A 22,481-nucleotide genomic window follows, 5' to 3' on the forward strand; every position below is an offset into this window, starting at 1 on the left:
ATTTGAAACATTCTGCCAATAGCAGTAGAAGTGATCAGTTGAAATTTATGGTGGATGAAGTTGTGTTGGCTGGATTAATGGAAGAATCCTACATTTTTAGAGTAATATTATTGTGTCTTTAACCTCCATTTGAGCAAGCAGATGTGACCTTGATGTCTCATTCAGCAGAATCTCTCTCCCTCAAGCATCATTTTACTTGGCAAAGTTTCAAAAATTTAAAGGTGGGAAGCTTTTCTAAATTTCCCATTTTGGATAATCATCATCAAAATATGTAATTTAAAAAAGGACATAAGTTTTTCATGGTGCTGTATTGCTTAAGTATTAATAAGAAAAGTGCTTGGAGATTTTGCTTGGGTTCAGCAATGGACCATAGTGCTCCTTGATCATGTTTCCCCATTTAATGAAATCATGGCTAATTTGTGACCCAAGTCCATGTATCTGCTTTAGTTTGAAAAACAAAGGTATAAAAGGGACAAATTTTTCAATCCTTTTAAATTTAGGATATAGCATTAATTGCTAGTTGTAACAGAATAATGCAGGCTTTCATGATGAATTGTAAGAAGATCGTGGCTTGAGATCTGCCCCCTCATCATGTTCTCTCAGCTAGTGAAAATAGTAGATAGAATGAAGCTTAGTTCCTCTTCACATTTTAAATAGCTCATCAAATCACCCACTAACTCTCAGGTCCAAGAAGTACAGCCATTGTATCTCTTCTTACAACTTTGTGTATTAATCATAGTTAAATTCCTTACAAGGCTAGCATATCCTTCTAATGTAGAATCCTTTTACTATTCCAGCTGTGGTCTAGTCAGAGCTTTATATAGCTGTAGAATAAATTGTACCCTCTTTTGTAGTTTTGTCAGGTTTATGTATGCCTATTGGATTTCTGGTTAGTGTTATGATTTTCAAATAATTTGATTGAAAGTAATAAATACAGTGCTTGATGTTTTAAACTAGCACAGGAACATGCCTTTTAGCCTAACAAGAACATTCCAACCTTAGTCCTAATTTCCTGCATTTATCCCGTATTCCTATAAGCCCTGCCCCTGCATACTCCTATTCAAGTACTTAATGATGCTATTAAACCTGCCTCAACCACTTTTTCTGGCAGCTTGTTCCATATACTCACCACCCTCTGTGAAGGAGTTGCCCCTCAAGTCTCTTTTAAATATTTCCCTCTGACTCTGTATCTCTATCCCCTAGTTTTAGACTCCCCGAATATTGGGAAAAGACTTCATGATTTTCTATATCTCTAGGTCACCTCTCATTCTCCTATGCTCCAAGGGAGGCTCGGTTGGTTAACCTCTGCCTATAACTCAAGCCCTCTAGTCCTGGCAACATCCTCATAAATCTTTTCTGCACCTGTTCTAGTTTAAAGCTATATGGTAGTCCAAATGTGGCATCACCAATGACTTGTACAACTGCCACATGGAGTAAAAGAGTAGGAACATCATGCCCTGACTAATGAAGGCCAGCATGCTAAACACCCTTTTCACCGCTCTGACTTACTGTGATGCTGCTTTTAATGAACTCCTTGTACTCCTGGATTCCATTATATTCCCTGGTGTTCTACCGTTCAGTGTGTACGTCCTGTTAATTCCACTTTCCACAATGCTATTGCCTCACACTTGTCTGCATTGAAATCCTTTTGCCACTCCTTGGGCTACTTTTAACTGATTAAAATCCCCCCCCCCCCCCCCCCAGTGATCCCGTAATCTACAATAAGATTTTTCACTAATTGACAACAACTGTTTCATGAAATCTGCAACGTTACTGATAAAGACGTGCATTCAGTTCCAGATCATTTACATAAATGACAAAGATAGCGACAGCAAACAATGCAACCAGGAGTGACATCCTCCACACAGTCTGAATAACAAGAGTCCCAACACCGATCCCTGTGGCGCACCACCAGCCTCCTTTCCAAGAAACTATCTTTAACCCCTGTGCTCTACTTCCTTCCTCTGAACCAATTTTGAATCCACCCTTGTATTTTCTCAGGATTCCATGAGATCAGACTTCCCAGACCAGCATGCCATGTGGTGCTGAACTAATGACACCTAATCTCTCTATCCTGCACAAGCTGTATTCATATGCCTATCTAAGACTCTTAATAGCTGCTTCCGCTGTCGAACCTCGTAGCACATTCCAGACACCCACCATTCTAAGTTTAAAAAAAATAAATGCTCCACACATGTTTGAAAATATCTCGCCTTACCTTAAATGCATGCCTTCTAGTTTTAGATATTTTGATCCCGGGGAGAAAGATATTGGTTGTCAGCTCTATGTATTCCTTTCATAATTTTATAAATTTCTGTCAGGTCTCCCCTCGGCCTCTGCTGCTCCAGAGGAAACAACCCTAGTTTGTATAATCTCTTTATAGCACCTGTCATTTAATCAAGGTAGCATCTTAGTAGTAAACTACTTCCATAACCCCTCTAAGCCTCGATGCCTTTTCTATAATGAGGTGACCAGAATTGAATGTAGTACTCCAGATATGGTCCAGCCAGAATTTTATACAGCTGCTGTGTGGCTTCCTGACTTTGGAATTCTGTGCCTTCGCTAATAAAAGCAAGCATGCCATATGCCGTTTTCTTACTGTATCAATTTCCATGGCCATTTTCAGGGAGCTATAGACTTGTGCCCAAGAATCCTCTGTACTTAAACACAGTGACTGACTGTGTATAGCACTTTCCCCTGTATATTTGACTTCCCCTAGTACAGGGGTCGGCAAGGTTTACCACTGAAAGAGCCAGTATGGACCCATTTCCCACAGAAAAGAAAACACTGGGAGCCACAAAACCCGTTTGACATTTAAAATGAAATAACACTGCATACAACAGTTTTTTTTTGCCTTTATGCTATGTATAAACAAACTATAATGTGTTGCATTTATGAAATTGATGAACCTGCAGAGAAAACGAAATTACATTTCTACATGCAAAAAAAAACATTTTGAACTCCGAAAAAAAGACGTTGGGTTGAAGGTTACTCCATAGGTAGCCTACCTTGGATCGAAGAATTAAAAGAAAGCGCGCACTGGCGGGTGTCAGGCATTGGCAGTGGTGATGTATATTAATAGCGATAAAAAACACGTTGTAGCGGTGTAGCGCTACACACAGCGCTAAAATAAAGACACTGCAGTCAAAGGTAACTTTATTCGAACTAAACAGCCTTGATTTAAAGCCTCCCTCAACCCATCCCCGTGGGCGCGGATGCTCCAAAAGACACGTACTCACAAATCCCCGTAGGCTATCTCCCTTAGCCGGAACGGTGGCTAATTGTGAGCCAGTTCGGATGTGCCAGGAAATGGGGTCTCCACAATGTTTTTAGATTGTACAAGATCACCATAATCTTCAAATTTCGAATTACATTTCAAAAACTAACAAACTACGGGGAGCCGCAGCACAGAGATGAAAGAGCCGCGGGTTGCCGACCCTTGCCCTAGTGCAACTCTTCCCACTTCATCTGAATTACACTTCATCTGCATTTCTCTGCCCTTATCTGCAACTGTACTATATCACACTTCGGCCTTTGGCACTTCCTACATTAACAACAGAAGAGATCCCGGTTTAGATCCCTTTGGGACACCACTAGTCAAGGACCTCCAGCCAAAATAAGACCCATTAGGCACTCGCCTCTGTCTTCTAGGGGCAACCCAATTCTGAATCCAAACAGCCATTTCACCATGAGTGTCATGCACTTTAATCATCTGGATGAGCCTCCCCACGAGAGACTTGGTCATATGCCCAATTAAAATCCATCCACTGATCTTGCTTTATCAACCGCTTTCTTTGAAAAACTCATTGAAATTTATAAGACTTGCTTTGCCGCACATAAAGCCATACTGACTGTCCCTAAGTAGGCAATGATTTTCCAAATGTTCATAAATCCTTTCCCCAAGAAGCTTCTCCAACATCTTCTCTCCCATTGATGTGAGATTCACTGGTCTACATTTTCCAGGATTATTCCCATTTCCCTTCCTGAACAAAGAATGATGATGGTGTCTTTCACCTTTTAGAATGGTTACTTTGTAGATGCTTTCAACTTGGAATTATTATTAAAAAGACAACTTGAACTGAATTGTAGTTCATTATGTGATTATTAGCATTGCAAATTTTGATTACTTCCAGGCGAATAATGCTGATTGCACAGGTTTTCGATCAGGATAGTAGCACTGATTTTTATTGAGATAAGGTGCAATGTTACTACTTATAAACCATGCTTAAAACTGCTTAATTTGATGCCATTGTATTTGGAAAATGTGGATTTAAAATTTTAAGTTTACAAGCCAAGTGTTTTGAAACAAACTTTTGGCTTTTCTCTTACTTCATAGAAATTCTTAGTACTAGACCTTAATTGTTCTAATTTTAGTTATTTGAAACTTAGTCCTTGTCTCCTGGTCTTTCCCAAGAGCTTTATGATAGCATTAGTGTATTTAAAGTACAGAGTTTTGAATAATCTTTGAATGCTGTTTATTTGGGACACATACATTTTATACTTGATAGTTTAATGTTTCAATCTGTTGTCGTAAGTTAACATGGTGCAAACAAAATGTGCCATCTGTCTCAGCCACTCAGCTGATGTGTACTTGAAACTCCTCTGAAATTTGCTCAGCCTTCTGCAGATGGCAAGCAGCAAGCGGGCAGTTCTGGTGTTCCATGAGTTCATGTCCCTCATGAATATTTTTTTTTCTATTGTCCTGTTCCTTGGAAACATTCAGGTGATGGCATCACATGTGGCACATGGGGAAGGAAGAAGAGGTGCCTGAGCAATAACAAAATGGCATTCAACTGCTGGGGAAATAGGTGTTTTCTGTGACTCCAGGAAGCCATATTGTACCTTGGAGCTTGAATCAAGGATATTGTTAAATAGATGTAAGAGAATTTGGATGGAGGTGGGTAAGCACTGGGTCCTTTTTGGTATCAACAATATGAGTAGAAGGTCATGCAGGCTTTTACTTGGGAGTAAAAAATGTAGACTAAATAAGGTACAACCTCTACTGTGCAAAGAAAAAGAGTAGGTGAGCTTGCTGCTGGAAAAATGATGTGGGATGGAGAATTCTAGATACTTGAGGAATTAGAGATATTTTTGAGGGAGGTGGTACCTCTGCAGCCAGGTACTTTACACCTTAACAGGAATGGCACTAATATTCTCATGAAGAGAGGGAATACTTTGCACATGCACATGCTGTTAGGAAGGGTTTAAACTTCGCAATTGGGCACCACAGTAGTGTAATGGTTAGGTATTACAATGCTGGGCATCAGAGTTCAATTCCAGCATCCTCTGTAAGCAAGTTTGTTCTTTCCTACCGGTTTCCTCCCACTGTCCAAAGATGTAGAAGTTAGTAGGTTAATCGATCATTATAAATTATTTTGTGATTAGTCTAGTGTTAAATTGGTGGCTCGAAGGGTTTGAAGGGCCTGTTCATGCTGTATCTCTAAATTAAAATTGAATGAATTGAATGATCTTTATTGTTGTAGTGTTCTTGCTCGGGTGTAATGGAACGCCGAACTAAACACCGAGTTAAACCTTTGTCAATGACGACAGGATCACAGTAAGATTAACCATTTACTGTTCACTCTTCCACATTAACGTATGGTGAAAACTGTTGATAAAACAATACAAGATTTGTACAGCAGTTGTTTCCTTCTTAATATTACATTTACATCGTAAATACTTGCAAAAGTAAAACTACAACAACTGCATTACATTAAAGTGCAGCATGCAGTCAGAATCTACCTACACCATTGACTGCTTTAAATACACTTCAATGCGAACTATCCGCAACTCCTTAACTAACAAAAACATAAACCTTATTGACCGTCGTTACTTTTAACAGGATTGGCGTTAACATTTTAATTCAACATATTGACTATCTCATGACTTACAGCGTTGCCTTCACTATGTTTCTGGTGCGTAGAAAGAAAACTTTGCTGCTGCTTGCGCTCGCACATGTCTCGACCCCCACCTTCCCGTTTCTTCAAACCGGTATTTTCCCACAGGATGCGGCGAAACCAGATGTGATGTCGTCGCATGCCGTGTTATCTCGCAGACAATGAATTTACTTTAAACAATCCTAACTTTAACTAGAATGCTAACAAACGAATTACTAAGCGAAAATATTATAAACTAAATAACTGCCATAAAGGCAACACAATTGTCATTACACATAGGTACAATGAAACTCTGTTTGGCTTCCTCTCAGGCAATCAAACAAAGCGGTAGATAAAAACAAGACAGTAATAGAAAATCGGTATTAAATAGATAAGTAGCATAAAATAAGTTACAGCAGCACCAGAATGTCACAGTAATGCACAAAGTGCCATTAGTGCAAGTATTTGAGTCCTTGTGTGTGCTCACAGTTTCAGTCATTGTTCTGTGGGAGTGGTACAATGAAGGCCACAGCTCTGTGGTAGAAGCTGTTCCTCAGTCTATTTGTTCTGGTTTTTAGTGTCCTGAACCTTTTGTTGGACGGAAGCGGGTCAAACAGGGAGTAGCCGGGCGGGGTGTGTGGTGTCTCTGGTTATGCTGATTGCTTTCCTCCTGAGTCTGCTGGAATAGATCCCGACAATTCGGTGGGCCGCCTTCACCATGCGATGCAGGTCTTGTCGCTCAGCAGCTGTGCAGCTAGCGTACCACTCTGTGGTGCTGTTGGTCAAGATGGTTTCAGTTGTGCTTCTGTAGAAGTTGAGCAATAGCTTTTGTGGGAATTTGGCCTGTTTCTTCTTTCTGAGGAAGAAGGGTCTTCGTTGTGCCTTTTTTTTACAAGCATCGAGGTGTTGGTGGTCCATGTCAGCTGTTTTGACAACATAACTCCAAGGAACTTTAGGTGTTCCATACTTTCCATTACCTCTCCGTGTATATGGAGGAGGGTGTGTACTCTGTCCTTTGATTTCCTGAAGTCAATGATCATCTCTTTTATTTTAGAAGTGTTAAGGACCAGGTCGTTGTCCTTACACCACTCCATCAGATGATCTACCTTGAGCCTGTAGGCTGTTTCATCCTTGTCTGAGAGATCTTTGGATTCCCCACAAACTGAGAGAGAAGGTAAAATGGAGGTTTGGGCATTTAGGAAGGCAAAGAAAGGAAAAGACACATGCAGATCAGTGGCAGAAGTGATACAGGTGTAATGAAAAGTGACAGTGTGCGCAAACACAGTGGATCAAAGGTAAAACTGAATGAATGTAGCATTGCAGCAAGGTAATTGGAAGGAATGAGGTTATGATTTCATCGTAGCTTTGGTGTATGAAGCTTTGAAAGGAACATTCAGAAATATTTGACATTTCAGAAGTGTCAGCATGAAATAGAGTAGCTCTAATAAACTCTGCCATGAACGGTCCCAAACCTGGCTGCGAAAGGAGGAGGATTGAGTATGGAGCTAACAATCCCATTCCATAAAAACCCAGTGCTGCAGAAACACCAATAGAAGCTCTAAAAGCCTCATCCCTGGGAGAGGAAGGAGAAGTTGGGCTACAGCTGGGATAGACTAGCCCAGGACTGAGAACTCTGGCGTAATGCTGTCGGTAGCCTGTAGAGGTGATGGGCTTAAGTGAGTAAGAAGCTCTTAATAAAGAATGAAAGCACTGCAGATGTGGGGAATAATAATTGCAAGAAGCTTAAGGTACTGAATCAGTTTGGATGGGGATAGAAAATGGTATGCATAAGAAACCGCTGTGGGAATCATAATAGCCACCCTTCCCTCTCCATGTGTAATGGTATAAAAACTGAGAAATAATAGAAGCATGTAAAATGGATTCTGTGATTGCCATGGGTGATTGTAATTACTGATTGGACAAATCAAATTTAGCAAAGGTAGCCTTGATGTGTTTATAAGTACAACCTTGATACCGTTTTAAAAACATACAATAATATATTGAGAAACCAACAAAGAAGCAGGCCATTTCTTAATTTTTTAAATTTACAGTTACAGTGTGGAGCAGGCCCTCCAGCCCAAAGAGCTGTACTGTGCAGCAATTCACTTATTTAACCCTATCCTCATCTCAGGACAATTTAGAATGACCAATTAACCTACTAACTTTCTTACAGAGGGCACCAGAATTGAACTCTGATGCCCCATGCTCTAATAGTATTGCGCTAACAGCTATGCTACCATGGCACCCTACAAGTGAAATTTGATCTCTTCCCAATAGCATGTGCAAAGTAATCTCTCCATGTGGATATTAGCACTGTTCCTGTTGAGGTGTAAAGACTGGCTGCAGAGGTCCCTTATACATTTGTTTTACAAGGAACTAAAGCAGATACATGGACTTGAGTCACCGATTAGCCATGAGTTCATTAAGTAGGGATCTTATTAAATACCCACTGAAGCTGAATGGGATGCTAGCTTCAGAAAAAGGTGGTACTTTGGGTACTTCAGTCTCAACCCAGATTAGTTAAAAAATGATTGATTTTTACCACCCGCTCCATGCCACCTTCTAACTCTGATTTATGTACTACTAATATTTGATTTATTTCTTTGTTCAGTACTATTTAACTTGACGTATCTTCAATAAATCTTGCTGCTCAATTCTCTTCCAGATGTGTTTGCCACTGAGGCTTTGTATGCAAGAATGATGAAAACACCTTAATGAAACAGCAAGTCTTTTAAGACTGTGTTCATAGTATTGCTTAAAAAGTAGTGGAGTTGAAATATGAGCTGTGGGCTTTGGTATGACAAATTCTATGATAGACTGCCAAAATAAACCTGGAATTTTTTCCCCAAGTTAATTTGAATACATTGTAACATTCAAATTGTGTGTCAAGGCTGTTTCCCATTTTACTAAACTGGTCAGTCTAAAAATATATTCTTTACCTCTTCTAGGTTGCTCCATTGTCACAAAGATAAATTTTTCATGTGTGGTGGCTATCATTGTATCTCTTTGTCGAAATTAAGTAAATGATGTGATCATTTAAATTTGTCTGTGCAGATGACTTTGAAAGAGGATAAAACTGCAAGATCAGGTGAGAGTCATTTATAAGAATGTATTTGTAATGTTGTATCAAATTTGTATTTCCAAAAGTCTGGGTGACAAAGGTCATTGGCTGACAGAACCATTTTATTTATTTATAGGATTTTCTGACAAGGTTGACAAGGTGGATAAAAGAACTGATTGATTAGTATTTGAAAACGTATTTGTTGCCTGGAGGTGGTGGCGGCGGATAGCCTTCTAGAGCCATTACCAAGATTTCCTCAGAATTCTAATTGTTGGAGAGCTCTAGGGATGCTGGAGCTAAGATGGTGTGTGACTCCACCATTATTGACACTGTGGAGCCAATATATGTGCATTTGTCTAGCTTAATGGATTCTTTGCTTTAAAATCTTACTCTAAAATGGGAGACTAGTGTATGAATTTTCAAATGGGTAGGGAAGCATGTCATGAAATTTCCCAATTAATCTGCAAATTGGTTGCGAAGAACAGTATTTTTAGTTTTGTTTCCATGTAGATTTAGTTGACATAATACTATTTATTTTTTATTTTAAAAACTAAATTTGAGTGTTATTGAATATACTTTCATTAAAATAAAGCCAGAGAATAGTTAATATGCACACACCTTCTACAAAAGCTTAATATGGTATAACACTTACCCAAAAGGCTGGTATATGTCTAGGGGAAACGGAGTTCCAGCAACTCACCAACCCACCTCCCATACACGCAGGTGCTGTGAGAATCGAGTTTATGCCTCGCGCCCGCCAACAGTATCAAACCCACAACAAATACCGTTATGAAATACACTTTAAAGAGTTTACTAAAATTAAGAGTATTAGGCAATACAATATATATGCAAGGTAAACAAACAAAAAGGCTCCAACTTATCAAAGTTCAGTCTGTTTAGTGTACTCGTTGGAGCTCAATCAACGAACCAATCGACCCATTGTCGCTTGCCTCCGACCTCCACGTCTTCACACCTAGGACCACGCTCGGTGGCCTTCCGAGCAGTGCAGCGCACGTCCTCCTTCCTCGACGTCTTCCTCCCGCACTCCCCTAAAAAGCCCGCGAAAACCTCTCCCCCAAGTTCCCAGCATCACAAGACACAATAACATTCCCCATTGATTAACAAATGAATACAATTACCATATCAGCCATTCTAAAGTGAAACAACAGCGAGAGAAACACTTATCTGACAAAGAAGCATTCCTACTCTTAACAAACCAAAAAACCCATTTTGAGTAACATACACAGGACATTGTACATTGGTAAAAAGCCTTTTGATCCCTAGGCTCAGATTTGTAAAACCATACGCCTGAAAACTGTTTCTTCATACCAGTTGACATGCCTTTTCTTTAATTGATGTATCTACTACTATTAATGATCAAGTTTGGATTAATCAAGTAGTGAGGATTACCAGGAATTTATGGTAACCCATGGGTGGGTTACTATCTCTGCTTATTAGGTTTGAACTCTCTTCTAGTTAAACTTTCAAAACTTTGGCTGAATGTTTTTAAAAAAATGCTCAAAACACTGGGGAGTATAGTTTTTTGTAAAATTATTTTGCATTTCTTTTTTACCTGTAAATGCCTGCAGGGAAATTAATTAAGGTAGTATATGATATGTACTTCATTTGATAAATTTACTTGGAACATTGAGGACAGGCAGCAACCCTGGAAGGAGAAACAGTTAACATTTGGTGTCAAAGCAATTTTGTCAGAACTGGGAACAAGCTAAATATGCTATTAAGTGGCATAGAGGACATAAGGCTATAAGACATGGGAACAGAATGAGGCCATTTGGCCCATCAAGTCTGCTCTGCTATTTCATTGTGGCTGATTTATTATACTTCTCACCCCCAATGTGCAGTTCTGGTCAACAAATAATAAGAAAGATTTAATTAGGCTAGAGAAGGTGCAGAAAGTACTTCACAAGGATGCTGCCTGGATTGGAGGACATGATTTACAAAAAGAGATTAGATATTCTGAGTTTGTTTTCCTGGGAGTGAAGGAAGCTGAAAGGTGATATGTAAGAGCTATTTATAAATTGCGAAGTGTAGGGTATCTAGCCAGAATTTGTTTCTCATGTTAAGGATGTCTAAAACACGATGTCATAGGTTTAAGGTGAGAGGGAGAAGGTTTAAAGGAGTCTGAGGAGTAAACTTTTCACAAAGAATAGTTGTTATCCGGATAGGTACATATAACAAGGGGTTAGAGGGATATGGAATTAATGCAGTCGAATGGGATTGGTGTGGGCAAGCTTGATGGTTGATGTAAATGTGGTAGGTTAAAGGGCATATTTCAATATGTATAACTCTTAACTATATTAAATTGTGGATGGTAGAAATATGAAATAAAAACAGGACATGTCAGAAACATGTGGCAGCATCTGTGCAAGAAGTTGTTTGAGTTTTTGGTCTGAGACCCCATGTCATATCTGAGGAAGAGTAAAGCGATGATTTTCAGTAGTGGTGAAGGAGAGGGTCAATTGTGTAGAACAGTAGAAGGAATATTCTTAATGAGTGAGACTAAATCAGTTAGAATTGATTATGCTGCTTTGTGTAATATATTGCTAATAGCATAGCCGTGGAATACAGGTTTCCCCTGTTATCTGAAGGTAGAGTGTTCCTGTGAAACTGTTCGTAAGCTGGAATGTTGTAAAGTGAAGAAGCAATTACCATTTATTTATATGGGAAAAATTTGTGAATGTTTGCAGACCCAAAAAATAATCTGCCAAATAACACACAAAACCTAAAATAACAGTTAACATATAGTAAAAGCAGGAATTATATGATAAATACACAGCCTATATAAAGTAGAAATACTTTTCTGCAATCATTGCAGCACTGTCCACTGCAGTGAAAATCTCACGCAAGCGGTCTTGGCAGCGCTTGCAGCAGAAAGACTCGGTGCAAGCGCTTTCGGCAGAAACACTCTATCCAGTAACCTTTAAGCCATGAAGCTGCCAAATCATACCAAATAACACACAAAAAGACACAGCCTATATAAAGTAGAAATAATTTATGTACAGTGTAGTTTCACTTACCGGAATGGGGAAGACAGTGAGCACACTGATGATGGTGTGTTAGGCTGAGTCGTCGGAGGTTGGGGTGGTGGGAGACCGGGGTGTCATCTCATCATTGTCTGTTTCCATCGGGGCGGGCAGGTCACCTCCTTCTAATGGATCTTGCTAACGGATGCACAAAATAAATACAATATAATACAAATACCTTATTGTCACCAAACAATTGATACTGGAGCGTACAATCATCACAGTGATATTTGTTCCTGCACTTCGCGCTCCCTGAAGTACAAATCAAAGTAAATAATAATAAAAATTTAAATTATAAGTCATAATTAGAAAATAGAAAAGGGAAAGTAAGGTAGTGCAAGTCAGGTCCGGATATTTGGAAGGTACGGCCCTGATCCGAGTCAGGATCTGTTCAGCAGTCTTATCACAGTTGGAAAGAAGCTTTTCCCAAATCTGGCTGTACGAATCTTCAAGCTCCTGAACCTTCTCCCGGAGGGAAGTGGGACAAAAAATATGTTGACTTATCCTTGATTATCCTGGCAGCACTGCTCTGACAGTGTGTGGTGTAAAGTGAGTCCAAGGATGGAAGGGAACACGAGTGATTCTGCAGATGCTGGAAATAAATAAAAACACGAAATGCTGGCAGAACTCAGCAGGCCAGACAGCATTTATGGGAGGAGGTACTGACGATGTTTTGGGGCCCCAAGGATGGAAGATTGGTTTGAGTGATGTGCTGGGCTAGGTTCACGATCTTCTGCAGTCTCTTCCGGTCTTGGACAGGACAACTTCCATACCAGGTTGTGATGCACATAAATCGACATAAAGCACAGATGCTCACAGGCACGTGTTTAAGCAATGCCGGCTAGAATGCAGTTCTGGAGGAGGAGCTTGGCTGCTCGGGACGCACACTGCCTTTCTTCGTGCGCTGCCTTTTTTCTGTGTGCTGCCTTCTTCGTGCGCTGCATTTTTTTTGTGTGCTTAACAGGCCAGACAGACTGTTAGACAAAAAACTGGTGCAAAAATGATGACAATGCGGATATCATTTCACGCAGGTTGAAGAACGAGTTATCTAAAGTTGGAGAATTCAATATGGGATTGACTAGGCTGCAGTAAGCCCAGACAGATGAACTATTTTTCCGCAAGATTTTGTTGTTCTGTTATGCCTTTGAGAGAGTGGGTAATTTTGTTACCCAATTTTGTGTACAGTCTGTAAGGTGATCCTGATCTGGTTTCTTGCCACTTTAATTTCCCATTCCACTTCCCCTGCAGCCTATTTGTTTGTGACCTCCTGGACTGTTACAGCAAGGCATAATGCAGGGTTGAAGAAAATCATCTTGTCTTCCATCTGGGGAAAATGCTTTGGACCCTGTTGCAACAGTATAGGAAAGCACTGACAGGTCGAAGTGAGATGAACAAAAGGTTTTAAGAGTTACTTGATCATACGCCATTTTTACAGCACGTCTCCCAGTCCCTTCAGGATATGGTTGGATTGACATGTCTTCTGAAGAGTGTCTTGTGCCTCCTACCCCTGCACTGCACTTTTTTTAAAAAGGCTTTTTGTGATCAAGGATTTACTTTCTCAAGCACTTATACCTGAAGTAAATAAAATTTTAAGAAAGATTTCTTTTTGTAACAGAAAGAATAGTTATAGTGTAGCAGTTGTTTCAACCCAGTTCTCAGCCATTATCTTTTATGCCATTTTGTCATGAGTCTAAATTGGCAAGGTCTTGATCTGTTACTTATTTACACAGGTTTGCATTAGAATTGCCAAATTTAGATTCAGTCTGTGGTCGAAGAAATTGTGAAGAGTTTGAGTCAGTTAAGCCATTGAACTGTTTTAGAATGCAAGGCATTGTTTTAGAATAATACCCTGTCATTCAGTTCACAAATTAAATAATAGGCTAGTCACTCTTTTCGCTGCTTTTTGAGTGCTAGGTTTGAATAGAGGAAGGAATGCCATATGATAGGTTCTAGAATTTCTTTCATAAATCTATTTAACTTTCTCTCTTTCTGAGATGCACTTAAATTATGCGCACCTTGCTCTTTCTGTCTCCATGCTTGGATTTCTGCTGATGTTTGTCAAAAAAAAATGTTCTAGTAAATTGCCCTTGCTACATTACATAATTGAGTAATTTACGTTGAGGCTATTATACTGAAAATATTAGATCAGTGACAAAGATTTGTGAACAAAGAAATTGAATAAATCCTTTGCATTCATTTAAAAAAAACAATGAAAGTGCTTTGCTCTTTCTTTCTACAAAGGAAATAAAAACTTTAAAAAAATACAAGCACAAACCTGTCAGACTTGGTAGATGAAATTTTTGAGCAATTGTATTTCTGCACTAACTTGTTTCGGTATTTTTGTTTTTGAACATAGCTTTCCCATTATTATTTTTTAAAAAATAACAAATTGAACTTGTCATCCTGATACAACTTGTAGTTGAGTATAAAATAGAGAACAGAATACAAATCTTGTATTTGCCTACCCCTTCAATAAGATCTTTGTTAATATTTTACTATAGTTCCAATTTCCTTCTTAACTCTAAATTGTTTGATTTATTAATATCTAAAAGTCCATTGTGCTCTATCTTGAATATAGTCAATGACTATCCTACTTAGCTTTCTCAGTAGAGAATTACAAAAAAGTCACTATCTTCTGACTGTTGAAATTTCTTCTAATCTTAATCCTGAATGGCTAGCTTCTCACTTTGAGTTTTATGTTCCATAGTGCTTCACTGCGATCAAATTGCATTATTCTAAACTGGAAAAGACAGGTCAGATGAGCATAATCTCTTCTCCTATAACAAATCTGCCACTTCTGGAATCAATCTGGTGAACCTGACTGCATTCCCTCTATTGAAAGTTTACCTTTATTTAGGGAACAAAGACTGGTCCTCTGCATAGTATTTTAGATGTGGTCACTATATAATTGCAGCAAAGCATTTGCTCCGTTTTTGGAATCTTACACAGAACATAGTACAGCACAGTACAGAGTCTTCCGTGATGTTGTGCCGACCTACGTAAATGTACTCCATAATCAATCTTGCCTTTCCCTCCTACACAGGCCATAACCCCCCATTTCTCTTGTATCCATATTCTATCTAAGAGTCTCTTTAATGTCCCTATTGTATCAGCCTTTACCATCATCCCCTGCATTGTGTTCTAGGCACCTACCATTCTGTGTAGTTTAAAGAAGTACCTTCCTCTGACACCGACCCTAAGCTTTCCTTCATTTGTCTTAAATGAATGTCCTCTGGTAATGGCCATTGCTGTCCTGGGAAAGAGGTGCTAGCTATACACTCTATCGATGCCTCTCATAACCTTGTGCATCTATATTATGTACCATCTGATCTTTTAGTCAAAAGCTCTAGATGGATCAACTTTCCAAAAGACATGTCTTCTAATCCAGACAGTGTCCAGTGAAGCTTTCACTGAACCCTCTAAAGCTTCTACATCCTTCCTGTAATGAAGCAACCTTAACTGAACAATATTGCAAATGTGATCTAGAGTTTTATAGAGTTGCGACATAACCTTGTGGGTTTTGAACTCAATTCCCTGACTAATGAAGGCCGGCACACCATATGTTGCCTTAACCATTCTATCGATTTGTGCAGCAACTTTGAGGGATCTGTGGACTTTGACCCCAATATCCCTCTCTTCCTCCACACTAAGAGTCCTGCATTGTCATTGGAGTTTAACTTTCCACTGTGTATCATTTTACTTTTTTCTGAATTGAACTCCATCTGCCACTTCTCTGCCCAACTCTGCAACTTGTTTATATCCTGTTGTAGCCTACAACAACCATCTAGATTATTCATAACACCTCCAACCTTTGTCATCTGCAAACTGATGATTTACCCTAACTCATACCCTAACTCTCATCATCCTTCTGTTTCTCATGTGTAAAATGCCTTGGGGGTTTTCTTCTAATCCTACTTTCCAAGGCCTTCTCATGTCCCCTCCTAGCGCTGTAAATTCAATTCTTAAGCTTCTTCCAGGCTACCTTATCATTCTCATGGGCCCTGCCTAAGTTTTGCTTCTTGAACTTTAAAGTATGGTTCTTTTTCCTCTTGACTAAAGACTGATTTATACTTGTACGGACTATGCCACAGCCTACGCTGTCTATTTATTTATTTATTAAATTTAAGAGAATTACATAAAATGAATAGAATTCATTTGGTGCATTGCTGTGCGCTAAAACACTAGTTGGCGGTGGGGTTTCTATGCCACTGAGTTTCTTCGTGAGAGACGTGGATGAGGAAATGCATTTCAAACATTTTCGCATGTCGGTAGGTAGATTTGACGATTTGGTTCACCTATTTCATATTGGTGTATGCACAGCCTACAAACATGGCAGAGAAGAAGCAACTGGAAATGCAATGCTACCAAGCGGACCAATCACAGTAGTTGCGATCTGCGTTGCCGCGACATGTGAGTAACTTTTCTGGAGAGGTGCACATCATCCTATGGTGTAGGGTACAGCGTAGGTACGGCATATGGTATGCGACACCTCTGGTGTCGAAGTGACGCACAAGTATAAATCAGCCTTCAATGTTTCACCTCTCGTCAACCAATTTTTATAAAGTTCAACTTGGTGTTTGCCTTTCTAATTGCTTACTGTAACTGCATGTTAACTTCCAGTGATTTTTTTTTAAACACAAAGGTGACCAGGTGTTCCTGAACACCACCACCTTTCAGTTTCTTGTCATGCTGCCAAATCTGTACCAAAATGGATGATTCCATATTTTACATTTCATTTGCCATGTCCTTGCCAATTCACTTAGCCTGTCTGATTACACTGAAGCCTCTCTGCTTCCTTTCAACTTAAATTGCCAGTTAGTTTTGTTTCATTTTCCTGTCTTGGTATATTAAGTTAACCTTGAAACGAATCAGTGAAGAGCTTTGGCCACGGTCTCGCAATCTGAAGATTACTTGCTTATTCCTACTTTGCTAACCAAATCTCAATCCTTGTCTGATATCTTGTCTGGCAACTTTATTGAAGGTTTTTGAAAGTCCAAATGTACTACATTTACTAGTTTGTCCATATCTCTTCTGGCTGCAATCTCAAATTTCGATTGGTGTCAAATGTAATTTCTCTTTAGTGCGTCCATGCTGACTCTGCCTAGTCCTTCTGTTATTTTTCCTAAGTGTGCTGTGAGTTCTTTAATAATAGATTTCGGTACTCTCTCTGCTAACTAAACTGGTTTCAGGGATGGTTGGTTTGCTATGTGAGTGCAATTCAGCAGATTAGTCCTGTGTTCTCTGGAAGTTGAAGAATGAGAGAAAATATAGTTAAAACTTAGAAAATGCAAGTTGAATATAAGATGGATGTTTCCACTGACTGGGAAATTTAGAAATTTGGATCAGATTTGCAGAGAAAGAGGTAAAATCACAGGACTGAAATAAGCAATTTCTACATGCATTGTGCCTTGACCGTTTAGAATCCCTTATCATGGAGGGCTCTGAAAGTTGATCATTAAATTGTTTTGGTGGAGATAGAAGATCAGCTGGGGTCTTTCCTTTCTTTAAAAATTACTTTTTTATTTGTAAACTATTTGGCCCAATTCATCATGCACTGGAAAAATGTAATTGAGTTGTACTCAATAATAAATCAGCTGACTTTTTAATTAAAGTTGCCAGCTTGAAAATAATGCTGAAATTGAAGGGCTAAAAGGTGATAAAAGAAAAATAATGTGTTGGATTAGAACTTGAAGTCTATCCTGAAACATTTAAGGCAGGACTACCCTACTTGGGGTTCATTACCCCTTGGTTTATGGTAGGCTTCATAGTATAAAAAGGTTGGGAACCACTGGTTTAAGGCTTTTTTTTTGAAAGTCAGTAACAGAAAATAAGAAAAATAATTTTCAACTTTTGGTTTGTTTTCCATCATATAAAGGTGGATTATCTGGAGACTTGAATTCAAATTCGTTGTGACAGAAGCTTTTAAATTCAACCATTCAAGTAATCTGGAGTAAAGATGTAAATACATTTACTTGTGACTAACTTGCCATTAAACCCCATTTGGTTAACTAATGGCCCTCACAGAAAGAAGTCTCTCATATTTGCCTGATTTAATTTACTCTTTCAGAACTAAAGCAAAGTGACTGACTCTTAAACAGCCTTTGAAATGACCTGTTCAACGGAACAGTTAATGATGACATGTACTGTATATCTCAGCAACATCTCCAAATATGACCATAAGATTTAGGAGCAGAAGTAGGTAATTTGGCCCTTTGAGTCTGTTCCACCATTTAATCATAGCTGTTTTTTTATATCCCATTCTACAACCTTCCCTCCATAGTGCTTAAGCACCTCCCCGCTTACCCCCATCTCATGTTTTGCTTTATATTTACTTAAGATGCTTTTACCCTATGTTAGTAGTGTATTTTTGTCCAAAATAGGAGACAAGAACAAGTTCTCCCTACTCTGTTAAAAAATGACTACTAAAAATGTTTTTTTTTAACATTTAAGAAAACAACCAATTAGATCATACTGTGCTAGACATTACTGCAATGCAGTTGCTTTACAATATATTATTGCTCATTCTGAATATTTATTTTCCCATTCTCCTTTATATTTTCGAAGTGCTGTAAGGTGGGTCAGGATGACCTGATTACTAAGAATTGGATGAACTTACTGACAGAAACATTGGACCTGCGTGCTGAATCTTCTGTGCAGCATATAACTCAGCATTATTTAATATTGCAATAATTTCTGCAGTATCATCTGCCATTTTGAATATTTCAATGTTTTGATGTATAGCTTGAATATAATTTAAGTAAAATGCATTAGTCTGCAGAAAAAAACTGGTTTGAATATTTGTCACTGCAGAATGGGTTATGTAGATAAGGAAATTATACTGTTGGGTCACCTGAAGAAAGAGTCTTCATTCCTGAGACGTGCAGGGATTTTTGCAACCTAGATTGCTTAAAAGCTGGTCTAAGCAAAGTGAGTTTTCCACAGATCCTTGTGCTTGTGTTCAAAGCATCTCAATAGGTTAGGAAATCTGGTATGCCTAGGGTTTTCCAGCCATTCAGTGATATCCTGGCAAATTTGTGACAGTATTGTTATGCACTTGCATTGATTTGCTCCTTGATGTTGGCATATCATCCTTGGTTTAAAATTAACATATGATCTATCATGAGAAGTTCTTTGCATGATTATGAATCATATACAGTCTTGTACAAGTTGCACATATGCTACACATGTATCTATGGTGCTCAAGACTCTTGCATAGTACTGTATTTGTCAACGAGCAGAGAGCAACTTTGTAAATCTGGCAAGAGCATAGGGTGTTGGGAATGGTGAAAGTGGAGTGCTATGGGAGGGGTGTGGGATGGGTGGCAGGGAAGGGGTGCTGGGGGCTGTGGGTGGTGCAGGTGCAGACACAGCCAACTTGAGACATTAAATTCCAAACAATTAAATTCCAAGCAATTAGTTCATTGATCATCATAGAATGTCTCTCTGGTGCTTCCCACTCTACTCTCTCTTCCCCTTTTCCCAAGTGTGATTCCCCTCTTCCTACTCCTTTCACACTCTCAGTCCACAACAGAGACGCATATCATCACTCACATACTGTATGTCATGAAATTTCTCTCTTTTTTTGCATTTCATATCCTCAGTAAGAATTTTACTGCTATGCTGTAGGTATTTCATTTTAGCAGTTCTTTAAGAGCAGTCTGTTCTGCTTTCAACCTGTTTGGGTTTGAGCTGAGATAAGAAGCTTTGTTGTTCAACTTGGGAATATGGTGTCTGCCAGTCAGGGTGGTGGAATGGGGAGAAGGTTCAGGAGAAATTGGTGTGGGGAGTTTTTTTTACTAGAGCTGGGAGAAAATGGCTGAGGATGCTGTCCCTGTTGCACAAGGTGCTTGGTACAGATGAATGGTTTCAAAGCAGAAGGACCAATGCTCCCATGGGAGATCTGTTTGTTTGAGATGAATTTCGAGTGGCATTCGGAAGCTGGTGTGTGCTTTCATGCAGACTGAGAGTCCTGTTCAAGATGAGCTCTAACTTGAGGGCACATTTGACTGTTCAAGAATAATTGGCCCCTTTATGTTTTTTTTTCTTTAACTGTTTGCTTAAGTTAACATTTTAAAATATACTTTATAATTGCATGCAGTTTACAATCTGTTGTTTCTTGCCCATGGGTGATTGCCGGAGGCAGTAAATCACACAGCATTCACACAAACTGGGGTTAGGGTGGACAAACCATCCCAACCTTGGGTCTGGTGGGACCAAAGTCGTACATACGAAGCCTGAGAAAGGTGGGTTTCTCACCAGAGTCTAGTAGCTGTTAGTGAGGGCTCAATAAAAAGACATCCAATAAAAAGGGGTTTCATGGGGCAGCAGTACAGTGCAATATATAACGTTACTAAAGGACTGTGCAAATATCTTGAGCACTAAATATATGTGTATATGTATGTATGTCTATATATACACATTCTCTGGGGTGGTAAATTCCAAAGATTTACAACCTCTATATAAGGAAATTTCTCCTCAGTCCTAAATAACCGTTAGCCAGATACAAGGAAGACTTGTTAAATTTCCAATTAGAGGACATCCACTGTCAATTCCATTCAGTCTGCTGCAATTTTCAGTTACATCACCTCTCATAAAACCTGTCTTTCATACAGTAATGTAGATTCATACCTTGTTTAGCGCTTGGGCTGCATTTCTTTGAATGAAAGGGCTATTAGAATTGCTGCTAAAAGGTGTTATAAAACGTGCCTCAAATACTTTGTGGTGTGATGTGGAAATGCTATCTAAGACGGCTGGTGTTGGATTAGCCATGCACCTGCTCAGTATCAAATATGTGGCTCAGGGCTGCACTGCTCCTTGATGACAGATTGTCTAGATCCTGTTCAAAGTAAATTTATTATCCAAGTACATATGTCTCCATACACAATGGTGAGATTTGTTTACTTGTGGGCATAGATAGTAAATCCAAGAAGCCCAATTGAATCAAGGAAGGACTTCATCCAATAGGGCCAACAAACAACCAATGTGCAAAAGACAACAAATTGTGCAAATACAAAAGAGAGCAACAGAAAAATAAATAAGCTTTAAATATCGAAAGCAGGAGATGAAGAGTCCCTTAAAGTGAGTCCATAGGTTTTTATGAACAGTTCAGTGATGGGGTCTGTGAAGTTATCCCATCTGGTTCAACAGCCTGATGGTTGAGGGGTAGTAACTATTCCCGAACCTGGTGGTGATGGCCCTGAGGCTTCAGTAACACCTTTCTGATGGCAGCAGTGAGAAGAGAGCATGGCCTGGGTGATGTGGGTCCCTAATGATGAATGCTGCTTTCCTGAGCCAGCAATTCATGTAGATGTGTTCAAAAGTGCGTAGGGCTTTACCTGTGAAGGACTGGGCTGTATCCACCACATTTTGTAGGATTTTCTATTCAAGTGCATTGATGTTTCCATTCCAGGTTGTGATGCAGCCAGTCAATATACCCTCCACCACACTTCTATAGAAGATTATCAAAGTTTTAAATGTCATACAGAATCTTTTCAAACTTCTGAGGAAGGAGAGGCCCTGCTGTGCTTTCTTCATAATTGCAATTATGAATTGGGCCCAGGACAGATCCTCTGAAAGGATTGGTTGTCTCTCTTATCATCCCTGGAAGTGGATGCTTTCCCCCAAAAGTCAATAGCTACTGCTGAGGTTGTTACCATGGAAGCCTTTGGGCTGGGTAGAATTGTGTAATCAGAGACTAAGACAGCAAATTCTATTACATTCAATAGATAATAAGTCAGGTTGAAGGAGCTGACTGGAGCAATGGACAGGGTGCAGCTTTAAGCCTCACATCTGTGCGTTGACTGGCTACAGCTTACCCAACACTAGAACTCGTAATCAGCTTTTCCGCACCAAGTCATGGGCAAGCAGAAGACCGAAGTTCATACCTTCGGTGCTGGCTTGGAAGGACATTTCTGGTAGAGTAAATTTGATTACTAGGACACAACTGAAACATTTTAATAATATGCAGCTGGATTTTCATTCTTAAACCTCCCATTTGATTTCATTCCAAATTGTAAAAGTGAATCTAGTTGGCCTGTTGTGTCATTTAATTACCCGAATTTCATAGTAAAAATATTTCAGTAATGTGCCTTAACATAAGGTGGCTATTACTTGATTAACAGGTGGAAAACTTCTGCATTTTTTTTTCATTATTGTCTACCATATACTTAATGATAAGCAGTGTGATGTTGGGTATAGCATCAGTGACTATCAACTTGCTCCATCGCCAACAACTTTATTGCTAGGTCAAGTTAATTCCTGTTATGAAGAAAATGCCTGAGTGTTGTTTCAGCTCTGACTATTAACCTTTCCTAAAATCTTTTAAGTGCTAGACAATAGACAATAGGTGCAGAAGTAGACCATTCAGCCCCTCGAGTCTGAGAATTGGGTTCTGTTCCAGAAGTACATTTAAAATCAGAAAAAAATAATTGCACTTTATTGGTATCGTTTCTAAATCTGAAGTGTTTGAACAAAACTAAACAAAACACTTTTGAAGGCATG

The 22,481-nt window shown here is 39.2% G+C and overlaps 1 protein-coding gene across 6 annotated transcripts in view; it reads left to right on the top strand.

Moving 5' to 3' along the window:
* The window catches only part of rab6a (RAB6A, member RAS oncogene family), a 92,366-nt gene that overhangs the window by 10,187 nt on the left and 59,698 nt on the right, over nt 1-22,481 (top strand). For 2 of the 6 annotated variants that reach the window (XM_059963949.1, XM_059963948.1), the window contains exon 2: nt 8,931-8,964. The exons of the other annotated variants lie outside the window; for them this stretch is intronic. In XM_059963949.1, coding sequence (XP_059819932.1) covers nt 8,931-8,964 — 34 coding nt within the window. The remainder of the gene's footprint in view (nt 1-8,930; nt 8,965-22,481) is intronic. 6 annotated transcript variants of the gene reach the window in all.

The sequence above is a fragment of the Hypanus sabinus genome, chromosome 3, assembly GCF_030144855.1.
Source record: "Hypanus sabinus isolate sHypSab1 chromosome 3, sHypSab1.hap1, whole genome shotgun sequence".
Lineage (NCBI taxonomy): Eukaryota > Metazoa > Chordata > Chondrichthyes > Myliobatiformes > Dasyatidae > Hypanus > Hypanus sabinus.